The sequence below is a fragment of the Dermacentor andersoni genome, chromosome 4, assembly GCF_023375885.2.
Source record: "Dermacentor andersoni chromosome 4, qqDerAnde1_hic_scaffold, whole genome shotgun sequence".
NCBI classification, from domain to species: Eukaryota; Metazoa; Arthropoda; class Arachnida; order Ixodida; family Ixodidae; genus Dermacentor; species Dermacentor andersoni.
In genome coordinates this window covers 4,746,822-4,761,381 of record NC_092817.1, presented here as the reverse complement: position 1 = coordinate 4,761,381, position 14,560 = coordinate 4,746,822, and the positions used below count along the sequence as shown (strand labels likewise).

At 44.2% G+C, this 14,560-nt stretch overlaps 2 protein-coding genes across 9 annotated transcripts in view; one reads left to right on the top strand and one right to left on the bottom strand.

Moving 5' to 3' along the window:
• LOC126535933 (TBC domain-containing protein kinase-like protein) overlaps window positions 1–2,454 on the top strand; it is a 75,590-nt gene extending 73,136 nt beyond the window's left edge. For 5 of the 6 annotated variants that reach the window (XM_055073334.2, XM_055073336.2, XM_055073333.2 and 2 more), the window contains 2 exons: window positions 1,992–2,118; window positions 2,316–2,454. In XM_055073334.2, the coding sequence (XP_054929309.1) occupies window positions 1,992–2,118; window positions 2,316–2,432 (244 nt within the window). In that variant the 3' untranslated portion in view covers window positions 2,433–2,454. Of the gene's footprint in view, window positions 1–852; window positions 1,195–1,991; window positions 2,119–2,315 lie in introns of those variants that run through there. The other variant, XM_055073338.1, reaches the window with a different exon arrangement.
• LOC126535919 (uncharacterized) overlaps window positions 2,156–14,560 on the bottom strand; it is a 33,702-nt gene continuing 21,297 nt past the window's right edge. For all 3 annotated transcript variants that reach the window (XM_050182776.3, XM_055073339.2, XM_050182777.3), the window contains exon 4: window positions 2,156–3,414. In XM_050182776.3, the coding sequence (XP_050038733.1) occupies window positions 2,446–3,414 (969 nt within the window). In that variant the 3' untranslated portion in view covers window positions 2,156–2,445. The remainder of the gene's footprint in view (window positions 3,415–14,560) is intronic.

Here is a 14,560-nt window from a genome sequence, read left to right as displayed (position 1 = left end):
TTTGGGAAGGCTAGGAGCAAGGATCGACGGTGGATATCCTGGCAACCTTCGGTTTGCCAATCACATTGTTGTATTCAGCAATACTGCAGATAAGTTACAACAAATGATTGAGGACCTTAACAGAGAGAGTGCAAGAGTGGGGTTGATTGTTATTATGCAGAAGACAAAGATAATTAATAGCCAGGCAAGGGAACAAGAGTTCAGGATCGCCAGTCAGCCTCTAGAGTCTGTGAAGGAGTATGTTTACCTAGGTCAATCACAGGGAACCTTGATCACGAGAATGAAAATTGGTTGGATTGCATATGGCAGACTTTGTCATATCCGGACTGGAAGCTTATCATTATCATTGAAAAGTAAAATGTACAAAAAGTGCATTTTACCTGTGTTGACATGTGGGGGCAGACAAAGAGCGATGGAACGAAGAATGCTAGGCATAACGTTAAGAGACAGAAAGAGCAAACAGGTACATCCGACATTCTAATTGACATCAAGAGAAAAAAAGAAAAATTGAGCTGGGCAGGTCATGTAATGCGCAAGACCATTAGGGTTACAGAACGGGCACCAAGAAAAGGGAAGCGCAGTCGAGGACGGCGGTGCGGCAATGAAACTAGGAAATTCACTAGTGCTAGTTGGAATCGGTTGGCGCAGGACAGGGGTAATTGGAGATCGCAGGGAAAAGCCTTCGCCTGCAGCCGACATAATGTAGGCTGATGATGAGGGGGAATAAAAATGTAATCGGCAAGCAACATATGCATTTCAGCATACATCAGTTCTTGTCTACACGTCAAAATGCATCTGTTACTTGGCATTTAATTTTGCATTTTTATGCATTTTCCTTGAAATAAAAAAAAGCAATTGCCAATTTCATCAGAATGCCAAGCATGAAAAACATTTCAGAAAGCTGGTGTGAAGAGGTCCTGCAGTGTTACAGGCGTCACATCTCGATGGTGCACGAGGCAAGACCGAAAGAAAGAATGAAATAATTCACCGTAATGTTTACTGTCCGTTTTGCCCAGACCAGTCTATGCCAGCACCAACTTGCCTTCGTCGCTGTTGTAGCGAAGTACAACTCTAAAGACCTTCCACAAGTGTGCTGCACATGCACATCGGTACTGTGACAGCACATTGGCAACAATGCAATCTGTCTCAAGCGTTCGTATAATTGCTGTCGCAATAAAACGAGTTGAATTGGCACTTCCGTCGGCATATTTCATTTGAGCTGAATTGGTCGATAAAATGGATCTGCTATACAAGTTATCCTGTCCGTCGTTACAATGACATGCTCCATCTTTATTTTCTTTTTTGATTGCAACTGTTTCTACTGCACCTTAAAAAAGAACTTGCACACGACCAACAAAGATTGGCTTTGTCAAGTCCAACATCCATTCACTTTGCTGTACCTGTGGACAACTATTACTCTTTGAACCACCTTTCTTAGAAGCCTCAAGAATGCCTTAGTGGTACCTCCCAGAAATATATCGCAGAAATAATTTTTTAAGAAGACCCAATACAAGTGCAATATTTACCTTTCGCATTGGTGCTCCACTCTGAAGAAGTCGTAAGCTGTTAAAGGGTTAAAGGGTTTAAAATATAAGTGCACAGCAGGGCTGGCTACAGATGGACTTTGTTCAGCTTAGCACAATGCACACCTAACCAGGAGTGAGTGCAAGTGTACCTGTGGTCTGGACTTGTTCACGTGGCTCAAGGTTGGCCGATTCGAAATCAGCTAGATTCAATAGCTGCTACACGGCCAAAGTTTAACTCCTACGTGGGCGAGCATGGCTTGTAGCCAACACAAACTTGTACCTACCGCAGGTATATCTTATAAAGGAATGTTTGACTAGGCTACTAAGGCTTACTGTGACACTTTTGCTCTGTTTAATTGTAAGTCTGTCAACTGGCCCATAAAGTCACTATTATAAACATTACACAATTAGACAGGTTGCAATGCCTCAGCTGCATACCATGAGAAATTCCTGAACGAAAGGCAGGTATCAACGGGGCACCATTCCTGGTGCCCTGAATGTCCTACCCACCAATTTGGGGGAACCAGCCCTGCAAGGTGGCCGCATGGTGGTCGTGGCAGGCAGCCTAAAGGATCACACTGCTGCCGTCACTGTGAGTATTGTGCATGCACACTCAGTTCTCCTGCAAGAACTGTCAACCCCTTTATTTAATCGAGTGCACAGTTTTCTTTCCCACCGAGGCTTGTAAGCAATGCAGGTTGGAATGCAGAGGCCATTCAGTAGCAGCGCTTTATCTCAGGAAAGGAAGGGTCTGTGTGGCAGCATGCAAGCGAGGCCTGCTCCCTGCAGGCGGCCAACGGACTGGTGCGGAGTGGTCAGCTACGGGTGTGCCTCCTGCACGGCGGCATCGAGGCCTTGCGCAGCCTCCTGGAGCTGCCGCCCCCCCGAGTGGCCACCCACCAATAAACATAGCTACTGTTCACTCGTACACTACCTCCTCGTTGGGGTTGAACGTGTCGATGTACATGTTCTCCTTTTTGTGCATGCGGCGCACATGTGAGCGCAGGTTGTCCCTCCGGGCTGACCTGTAGCTGCAGTGTGGGCAGAGGTGCGGCTTCTCGCCCGTGTGCATGCGTCGATGCTGGATGATCTTCTTGAGCTGAATGCTCGCAAATCCACACACGTCGCACACAAAGTTTTCCCCACTGCGGTGCTTTTTCATGTGCTTCTGCATGTCGGCCTCGGTGGAACGGTCCTTGCCACAGATCTTACAACTCAGCTTGACGGGTGCCAGCTTGGCAGCACCCAGCATGTGTGCCTTCTGGTGCTTGCGGTATGCCTTGTACACGGTGCACGTGTATGGGCAGAAAGGACACCGGTACTCCTCGGCATTGTGCCGGTGTCTCTGCGGGGGGGCCTCGGGCTTGTGGCGCTTCTTACCGCATGGGTGGAAGCCCTCCTGCAGCACGTGCTTCATTATGTGTTTGTCCAGCTTGTCACGTCGGGGAGACATGTATGGGCACGACGGGCACGAGTACAGCGGGCACAGCGAGCTCTCCTCAGAGCTGGCATAGCTGGCGTTACGGGCCGCCTTGCGCGACACGCCATGGTGCATGCGGGCGTGCTTCTTGAATGCACTGCGGCTTTTGAGCACGGCACCACAGTCCTGGCACTCGTAGCCCACCTCTTCAATGGGGGCCAGTGCACGGCAGTCTTCTTCCAGTGTGGGCTCAAACAGGGCCTCCTCGACGGCCATGTCAGGTGATGGGCCCACCACCACCTCGCCCCCTTCAATGATGTCCTCCTGCTTGATCATCGAGTTGGGCACCAGGATGATCTCCCCGTTGGCCTCGCCTTCCTGCAGCAGCATCTGGCTCACTGGCGAGTGCAGGGCGTGGCCTTTCATGAACCCTTGGCCCTCCAGGCTCTCCAGCCCACTCAGCGTCTCCTGCAAAAGTGTTGCAATAAACTGAAGTGCAGAGGTACACTGTTTGATAGAGTGGCTGCTTTCTCCCCCACAGCCATGCTTGTGCACAAAACGGCGGACCTCTAAATAACCTGGCTCCCTTCAAAAGCCTAACGAGCCGGTGAAATTAGCAATTTGCTTCGTTTACTGTTGGACCTTATTGTATGCAAATAAGGTAAAATGTTGATGGACGTGCCTACGGAAGGGGCAGCAAAAATTTTTGATTATCGGGCAATTGGAAAAAAACAAATCTGAATGACAAAAAAAAATCCTTTTTAGACCCAGTGACAAAAGATATTTCATGTCTTGTCGACGATATCTTTACATCGGCAGTACAATGCGAAAAGCTTTTGCCGCTACGGCTGATAGTGTCGCCCTGCCACAGTGGGATGATGCTATCGGTGTACTGCTCTCCATGCGGCCCGACCAATGTAGTTCCAGAATGTGTTAGACCCAGCAAAAGAAAGCAACCCCTGTTGTGTGTGGGGAGGACTGTGCACATAAAGCCACCATCCTTCTAGGCTCATCCTCGCAGCAGCATACGGTGCGCAAAGCGTGACAAGATATCACACTAGGCGCAGGATGAGTTTGGACTGGTGGCACCTTCATGCGGCACCGTCACAAATGTAATGGCTTGTGTGACAGTCGGGCGCAACAGGCGTTGCCGCCAGCAATGTTGGCTGAATATATTCTGTTGTTTCTTGTCTTTCACATCTGAAATCTCACATGAAACCAAATCTGATCAAACGTGTTGCGTTTTTGCGTGCACGAAGTTACTGGAACATGACTAATGCTGGTGAAGCCATTCAGTTCAATTGGTTTTCATCACCACCGCCTCACCAGATGGAATGGCGGAAAGCCCGCATATGTGCAGTCTATAGGCAACAGTACGTATCAGTGCTCAGCTATTGAAACGTGTTATTTGGAGCATATGGTCGCCTGTCACTTTTGCACTGACTGTGTGTGCTGGGGACATTGAGCTAATGCATCATGGTGTACGATGAAAGTGAGAACCTTTGTGATGCATTCTGACTGCATTTGGGCCTGCATCCAGCGCTCACCAGTGGCGCAAAGAGGCACCTGCACCATGCGTACTAAGTCTTGCATTTCAGACACTGATTCACTTCTGTCTAGTTGTTCTAACATTAATAAAGGAGCCGCTCATATGCAGGAGCTTCGTGTTTTATTTGAATTGCATGGCTTTGCCTCCGCAGGTGTGATGGCTTCGGTAGGCAAGCACTCATATTTGTAGTCGTTCCTTTATTCTCCTCTCAGTGGCTCAAACTTTTTACTGCAAAGAATTATTTGGCTCATTCTTCGCACATTGCGGTAGGTAGGTACCTGTCTTGCCCCACTTAGATAAGAAAAATGAAATAATGTGTGACTGGTGTAGGAATCAAACCTCTGCCGTTGAGCACGGCAGCCGATTACCCCAACCACAATCGCACGCATGCGTTTCAAAGCCGGTCGGCTTTTTGAAAAAATCGGTGCGGACTGACCCACTTGCATCATTGACATCATTTATTTACCTTTAAAGGCCCCTGTTGGGGTATTATATACATTAAAAACATTCAGGTGGATATGATGGGTAGAATACAGTGACATCCAAACACAAAAAATGCAGTTACAACCAATACACTCAAAGTTGCAAAAAAGAAAATACATTAAGACATCAAGACTGAAACTGTTTGTTTGCATAAGCTGAAACTTGGAAGGTTACATTCGACTATTACGTTGTACGATAAGTTGTTCCACCCCTCAATAGCTATTGGCAAGGTGTTGAAGGACTTAGTTGAGCCGTGAAGACGAAGATTGAGGTAAATAAATGGCATGTGCTCATTAAGTTCCGTGGTTGTAGCAGTTTGTGCTTCGTAAAAACTGCGACGCTGTACAAACTTCATGATCACCCAAGTTCATCAAGTTTTAACATACACCACGTGAAATAGCTGTGTGTACATACAATCGTACGAGACGTATTTGCTGGTGATGTCGCATCCATGTTTCTCTCATGTACGAATGTCCACTCTTTATGTAGAACCCAACAATCGCAATGTCATAAGCTCGCGTCTAACAGCCGGCTTAGAAATCATACCATTGTTGTCATGCGATAGTCACAATGCGGTTCTCATCATACTGCTGTCATCACATATACACATGCTTGCAATTGTGGATTGCAAGCATGTATGCTTGCCATTCACAACTACTCCATTTGCATAAACACGTTGGTCCACTTGGTATCGTTTTGTGGTAGCCAGGTACCTGCAAAATGCTTTGCATAACATATATATTGCGGCGTGCTCACCCGGAAAAAAAAAAAAAAAGCAGCTGGAAAACGGGCTTGAGCTTGAATTTCTGCGTAGCAGAAGTATGTTTTCTCGTTTATTCGAATTACAATCCGATCCTATCATGCCTGTAGGTTGTAAGTCATACTTAATTAATTTTCTGACAAAGTATACTTTTAAACATTTAGTTCAATCACGCATTTACGCTTGGCGGATGGCCTAGAAGAATGAGAATGTATGCTGCACCTTTGCACACGTGCGCGCACGCCGCTTGTGGTGGTGGTGCTTGTGCAACGTCTAACGTCCGCACCAGCTTTGCTGTATATCCACTTTCACAGGGTGGAATGAAGGCGGATTTCTTTTTGGCATATTTTTCCCAGCTCCAGTAGCTCCTGGTACACGACTCTGTTCTGCGTTGATGTCTAACGCAAACACAGCGACGTGTTTATACTCGCCGACTGCTCTCGTCACGCTAAGCGGGGCCCTATAATGTCAAACTATTCCGATATGTTTTCATTCCAATCTTGTGGCATCAAATTTGCGTAACTACCGACGAAAGCATCGGGTGGTCACCTGCAGGGTTGTCTGAACAGACCAAACGCTCTCCTCGTTCATAGGAGGTCACTTTTGTTTGCTTGAAAAACGAACAACAATGCCTACACTGATATCATAAAAAGCCAACAAACACTAAAGGCTGTTTCACATGCTGCGACTGCAACGACGAAAATCGGTGCTCACATGCTGCGACTGCAACGACGAAAATCGGTGCTGTCGCACGCGTCGCAATGCGATTTTTAGAAGGCTCATTTCACATGATTGCGATTTCAACAATGCAACTGGTGTGACGCCCAGGGTTGCTGACTGCCAGGTTTCGTGGCACACGCTGCATAATTCTTTTATTGTAGTGAATAAAACGTTGACACTATAATATTATTGACTTCTCTTGATAAGAAGCAAATAATATGTACGTTTACTAATTTAAAAACGTTAGTTAAGATTTGTCTTGGAATGCATGACGGCGGTTTCTGTAGTTCAGTGCGACATCGCGCACGTAAACAGCTGTTCGCAGGTGGTTCAGCGCTGTGTGTTGTCTTATCTACTTCTATGACCGTTTCGTTCTGCCTGCGCTACAACAATCTACAAGATGATCTATCCACAAGTTCATATAGCTACCCTCACCGCTTATGCAGTATTCGGAATTCGGCTGCCACGAAGTTCTCGTGTCAGCCCAACAAGATCCTCGCGCTACCCGTGCTCGGCGTCAGCTCCTGGAGAAATGATGCGTGTATATTGCCCGTAATTGCGCTTATGTGGTGCCTGCTCCTAGCCATATTCTTGCGCCAAAAGCAACAAGAAGCACCAACCCGAAAGCCCGCGTGTGCCCCTGAACGAAGCCTCAAATGATCCGTGTGATTACTGGACGTGGAATGAAAATTGTGTTGTGAAATTCAACCTTAGCGTTAGCCTGGTTCATCCATTGCCGTGCTTGCGCTGCGAATATATATATGGGAGCCCTCTCTAAACATTTCTAAAGGCGCAAAAGCCGACGCATCAAATGTTTCGAGCAGTTACCGTCACTTTTGTAGAAACCTGTACGTTGTAACACAGCATTATAAAAGACACGCTTCTCGTCCACTTTGTGTCTCGCGCTGGTAGTATACTCCGAACTTCTAACAAGAAGACCATATCAATACGCGCTATTCATAATGCAGGATCCTAGGCCGACGGTAGGCGCACTTGCCGTAGAATTTTTCGGCTTTCTGCTCAGCCTCGCACGCCGCTCACGGTTAGCCTGTCTTGTGGAAATAAATATTATTATTATATTATTAATGTTATAAAACATTATAGTTCCTTCGCAGTAATTTATAGCAATCATCCAGATTTCTTAAGCTAGTCATGCATTTAACATGTATTAGATCAACATTGTTACGACAAGCTTATGGGAGTCATTTCAAACTAGGTTGCTCAGCCAGAGAAAGTACAAATGCAAGTCTCAATGTTTATTCCAATTTAATATTCCTAAACAGATTATAGTGGCAGAATTTTACGCCTGCTTGCACTTCCTGCAATTCAATGTTCAGAGCTGGAAAAACTGATTCCTTTTCATGCTGTCGAAAGGCTGATTCAATGTCGATAGCAAGCTATAATTATTCATTTCGAGAGTGTTAAGCAATTACTATATCTCTAAGCTTATCAATTGCGTTTTTGTTCCACGAACACAATTCAGTTTTCTCTCTCCCTCTCATTGACAGCCATGGAATGAAACCGTTCACTTTCATAAGTATCAGGATGCAAACATTCTAGAGTTTGTCCTGAGCATTTGTCGGCATCCTATAGTGTGCATGTTTGTATCAAGTTCTGGTGTTACAATCGCACTGATCTACACATATTGTTATATTGCAACAAACAAATTTATTTAACTTTGTTTTCAAATCTGCAATGTGGCCATGCAGTAACGACCACATTAATAAGCAAAAAAAAAAAAAAAACTGCAGATGCAGTGTACGTGTTGGAATCTATGCGAAGTGAAGTTTTTGTCAAGTGGTCAATTAAATGCTGTTAAAGTAACTGCAATATATACAATTTGTCTTATTTTCAACATCCAACATGTCATCTTTTGCAAGGTTTGCTTATGCACCGCATAGGTCACAACCTTAATGTCATGTAATCTTTATGCATTACACTGTTCACAAACCATACCGAAATGCAAACGGCAGTTAATGTACATGCACGCTGCGAGACATCAACACAGTGACGTTTGTTGAGCAAGGAATGGTGTGAGGTGTATGCAGATGAATGAATGACGTGCTTATGTACTTATTTATTTATATATTTCGCAGGCTGCAAGGTTGGAGTATTATGCAAGGGGGAATAAAAAAGTTGTTACAAAAGGAAGAAGGGCACAACATTAAGACAAAAAACAGCAATAAGAGCAGTACCAATACATTGCACCAACTAGCCCAACGTGTTTTACTGGCACAACATTATACAATACTTAACAATCAATAACAGAAAAAGTTACTGCCCATGCACCCTGTACAGACGGTAAACCAGCGAAGCTGAAATGTGCGGCCCCGGTGTTTATCACTGGGTTAATTCCAATGGTTTATTCAGGTCTTTCTATATTATTGGTTATGTCTGTGTTTCTTAATGAGGTTATGCACATGTTTGGCTTGGGTTTATCACATTGTTTATTTGGAATGCCACACATTGCACTTTGCAAGATCACCATCATGGAAAGTGCAATGAGTGGTTCATTGTGTTAATCCAGCGGGCCCATCAAAGTCTTTCTGAATTATGTTACGCACTTGCGTTTTGTAATGCGTTAATCATAGTATTTATGACTCGGTTATGCACTGTAGTTAAGAAGCGACACACCGGGGCTGCACATTTCATAAATACAGGGACACATTTTCGAACCTATTGGGAAGTCGGAGAGAGACTGCTGCACGCGCGCTCTGCTGCTAGAGAGAAACGACGTCACTATCGGTCTAGCCAATGGCCCACCACACCTTTGCTGCGAGATAATAATGACATCATGATCTTGTCTTAACCCCATCCCCCTCTGTGTCCCTTCCCTGCAATAATACGCAGATAAATGTATGTTTGAAATGCATAAGCATTTCTATGTCTACCCAACATGAAATTTCTCTGTCCATCATGCAAGGCGAATGCAATGGCTCACACCCCCTTAAACAATGGCTCATACCCCTACAGTAGGGTTTTTGGGATCGGACCACGAGTGTTTCGCCTAGGCATATACAGCTTCACTGTAAAAAGAATGAACACCTTTCTGCTAGAGACCAAGACAATCATGAGGTGTATAAACAAATGAAAGTTTATTGAACATGCCGAGTAAATGCTGGTTGACAAGCAATAAATCGAATTTACACAAAAAGCAGAAGCGAGATCTGATGTGTGTCCATACTGATCCCAACAGTAAACGCATCCATCTCTGAAAGTGTAACAGCGGCCATGCTGACACAAGATTCTCCCAGTGTCTGCATCTACAGCTTCCATGATTTCTCTGGGCAGCCGATCTCCACAGAATGCTAGCTTCTTCCTTTACAATGCACTCTCCACATCTGAGCGTGCATTGTAGAGGAAGAAGCTAGCATTCTGTGCAGATCGGCTGCCTAGAGAAATTACGGAAGCTGTAGATCTAAAAATGCTGGGTTAATCTTGTCAGCACAGCCTCCGTTAGAAATGGATGCATTTCCTGTCGGGAAACGCACATGAATTTTTGCTTCTCCTTTTCGTGTATATTCAGTCTATTGCTTGTCAGCGAGCATTTACTCGGTGTGTACATTAAACTTTTGGTTGTTAGATCATCTCGGTTTTCTTGTTCGTCCTATGTGTTCTCTGGTGCCATTTGCAGCCAGGCTATTCATATTTTTTTTAGACTGCAACAAGTCACTTTACTGGCCCTCATGATACCTTATAAAATCTTTTATTTGGCCAATGTAGCAAGACTGTACAGTGTGAAGCAGTAAGAACAGGGTATGTTAACTTCTAATTAAAAGGTTTATTGTGAAAATGCAGTGATCTATAAAGGTTACCACAAAGTAGTACAGCAATAAAACCTGATAAAGACTAGTGCTTGATGAAACCAAACATAAAAGCAGGAAAGGGAGAAAATACATATATAGAGATACAAGTCCAGGGAAGAAAACATTGTGATCACCAAGTGTGCATGTGGCTACCTTCCAGGAAACTCATTTTTTTCCCAATGGCATGGAACTGGAAGAATGTGCTTGCATCAGCAAGCTGTCAGTCTGTCTATTGGAATAACAACAGTGTTTCTTGAAAGGTGCTGGCATGCAGGATTGGCAATTGTAATGATTTTTTCCTGCACTTGGAATTTTTCTCTATTTTCTTTCTGTAGCATTTTTATTTATGTTTGGCTGCATCAAGCACCAATTTTTATCTATCCTTCAAAGATGTATTTCTTTTTCTGGGGAAATCTGTTGCGCTTTAGTTAATAATGAATACACACAAACTCATCTAGCTTTCAGTTATTATGTCGGGCTTATAAGCCCGCTTGTGTCCTGGAATATCTGCATGGCTATGTATCCTGTAATTTAATTTCTGGCCATGTGCTTGCAAGTCGCGTGTCAATCTCCTGATTTTCCTGACAATCCTGTATGATGTGCAGGCCCAGACAGTTTCTGGTGAATCCATGCAGGGTGTTGTACAGGGTGTAATTTGCACTACAAGTGCTGCTTTGAATGCTTTCATTTCAGTTTTTATAGGTGTAGGATGACCTGGAGTGGTACTCACTTATATGGGGTTTAGTTTTATGTAGTGTCATACTACTGTTACACTGCTATTGCCAGATCAGTGTACTGTATGTGCCTTATGTTTGCTTGCATCTTCATGATTAGCAACCTCCTCTGTGTGTTTGGCAGTTGCATATAGTCTCCTGGCCTAATTTTTTGCCCCCATATTTCACTATATGGGCCTGTTGTGTTTCAAGTTCAGGTACTCCCGAGGTTGTGTTTCTGAAGGGAGGGGTAGTCATCTTTGCATCTCATATGCTAGTTGGCATAGTATGTTGGGACGAGGTTCTGAGCTCTTGAGACAAAGAATTTTGCTGCAGGCTGCAACTCTACTCTGTCTAGGTGCTTGTTCGTTAGCTCTTTCTCATAGAGGTCTTCAAGCATGGTAAAGTTGGAAAGACCTGTTATTACTACCCGATGCCTGTATTCGATGAGTTGTCTTTATTGTGTGCTGCTGGTAATTCATACCGTACCATACCTTGGACACAAGCACAGCATCTGCGATTTTCTATAGTATCCACTCGTCCACCCCCATTATTTCGAGATTATTCTTTTCACCAGGTGTGGAAGTTGCGTCCAGGCATTGCATAATTGTTTCACCCACGTGCTGGCTCTGCCGTCATGGGCTTACACTAGCTGAGGATTTGTAGATGTTGACTTGCAGGCATATTTGTCCAGCTATGTGGATCACAATGTGTAATCTGGGGCAGTTCTTGATTCTAGTCTTTTTTTTTTTCCGCCGTCGATATGAGCTGACTTATCAGAAAGCGAGAGGCCAGACTGGCCAAGAAAGTCTGCAGTGTTGTCGAGGGCTTGTTGCATCATTCTTGATTTCTGTATAAGATAGCTTTCCCGTAGACTGTAATACACCATAGGCTGTAGTGTTTCTTGTAGTATGCCCGTGTTGTTGGTGTGTGTGGGCCTAATGTACCTCCAACTCTCACCTGGAATTTTCTGTCTTTCAGAAATTTACTGTTAAAGTGCTCTACCAGAAATGTTTTTGCTCATCGTTCTTCTTATTAGAGTAGCATGAGGTACTGCTGTTAAAAGCCTCTTCACTCTCTTCATTCCTTCATAAGCGGTTTTACACAATGTCCTGCAATAAAGTTTCTGCTGCTTATGGCCCACATATATCTGCCAGAAGGGACAACTCTTGAAAAAGGTTTTCTTTGTGCTATGTGTGCGACGTAGCATGAGCATTCATGCCTTGACATTTATACATCTGTAGAACCAGCTTCCTACTTGCTATACCTGATCATGCTTATTTGTGCAGTGCTGTTGAACAATACATATTGATCCAATGAATATTTACACACTCGAATTATCACGAAAGATGGTTGTTTTACAATTCTGCCCATTGCTTTCTATTGGTGCATAAGCATGCCCCCCTATGCAATAGTATTTTGAAGTGTAAGGGTTCAGTGAAAGGTGATGAACTAAATCTAAGTGCAAGAGCTTTTTTTTTTCACCTATGATTCCCATCAAAATGCGACTTCCATGGCTGGCAAATCAACCCCTCGCCTTGTGTTAGCAGCAGAATGCTATAGCCACAGTGGCAGGTGAACAAATTGAAGAACGATATGTCTGTCTATAATTTTTTTTCTTGCCTGTATGTAAGTAAAGTTTGGAATAAGTTTGTCACTGCAAACAAGCCCAGTTTGTGGTCTTTTATTGAATAAACCACATGTTGTGTATAGTTGAAATGCAGAAATTTGTTCTAACATCCTCGGGTGATATATGTTCTTGCAAGTAGCATGGTATTTCATTACTTATAAAGATAGTAATCGCAGTGGATATCGTTACATGGGTTTACACACTAATATATGTGATCACAAACTTATTAGAAACTTACTAGAAACATGTAAGGCATGAATGTTTCTGCACACTTGATCAGCTGTGAACGTGCAAGAACTGCTTCTACTGGCTGACTTCACTGCACAGTTTTGATTTACTTTTCTTCAGCGTGTCGTTTTATACTGTTTTATCCCCACAAGAACAGGCCGTTTGCCTGCTTTTCGCATTGCTGCACGAGCTCTACATGATTGTGCAGGAGGGTACGTTGTCACTGTGCCACTATAGCAAGCAATTTACTTAATCTACTAGCTGTACAGTTAATTACGTTGCAGAGCAAGTGTTCATACAGATGCAGTAAGGATACAAAGTCCGCAACATAGTCAATGTTTATTGGTTTCTGTGCAAGGAAAAAAAATTCTCCAGAGAAGAGGTGCAACTTAACGCGCATGTAATATTTTATTCAAGCCACGGATTTAATGCTATCGTAGCAAATTCATTACGACAGCTTACACTTTTGCTCTGTCAAATTTAATAAGAGGCAAGATAAGCTTTCAAGATGCATCGGGAAATTCATGCTTGAAAACCGACAAGAAAATGCAACTGAACGGTACCGCGTTCAGCGCAACGTTGAAACTTCGGGTACTTTGCTGTCTTGTCATTTGCCCTTGCCGAGGTTGAAATAATTCAAGCTGCTCCGTAAGCGCGATTTTTGCATGCTACTCAACAAAAGAAAATTGTGACGACCTCGTCGTCTGCTGGGGATCGAACACCTCCTAGCACTGACAACTCACAAAGGCGTACGAAGCAAACGTGAAAATGCACTTTATTTGCTGCGTACCGTGTCGACAAATGTACATAAATGGGAGAATCGAATATGCGGTACAAGTTTTTTATTCTCCCTTCGCGTACGTACCAAATTCGACAATCCACGTCTCCGCGCATTGCACTTGTCGTGCCAGACGCCATTTTCCAAAACAAACCGGCGAAATAGCTCCGTTGACAGCTCTCCGAGCAATTTCGACGGAAAATCGCAGCAATCGGTGCGACTGTGCGACCAACCGGTTGGTCGCAGCCGAAAATCGGGGGGTCGGCACTGCGACTGCGATTTTCATCGCAAACGACGGAAATCGCACTTCCGGTGCGACGAAAATCGCATCATGTGAAACAGGCTTGACACCAAGGAAAACATAGGGGATATTACTTGTGCTTAATAAATGAAATAAAGAAACAATAAATTATTGAAATGAAAGTGGATGAAAAAACAGCTTGCCGCAGGTGGGGAATAATCCCACAACTTTCGCATTTCACGTGCGATGCTCTACCAATTGAGCTACCACGGCACACAACAGATACAGATGCGAAACGACCCCACTAGATGGCGACACGTGTTCCAACGCGAAAATTTCACGCTTGAGAGCGCAAGCAATTTCATCGTGCATTTTTGCACAATATCCAGACCACAGTCCCGAAAGAGTTAATGCATCTTTAATGTGTACATGTGACTTTTACACGAGCAAGTTTTTGTGGTTTTGTGACATTGCGTGACAGGCAGGCGAAGTGGGTGCAGCCCGAAAACTTTTGACCAATAGCTGAGGACTAAAGGCGAAAAGGCGTAGAATCAGAAATAACCATTTTTTCTTCTGTTCGATCAAATCATGCATAATCAGTGCATACACATTATATCAGATGGGGAGCTATGGTAGTTTTCGTGACGTCACGTGACAGACAGGTGAAGTGGGGGTGGTCCCAAAAAGTTTTTGACCAATCGCGAGG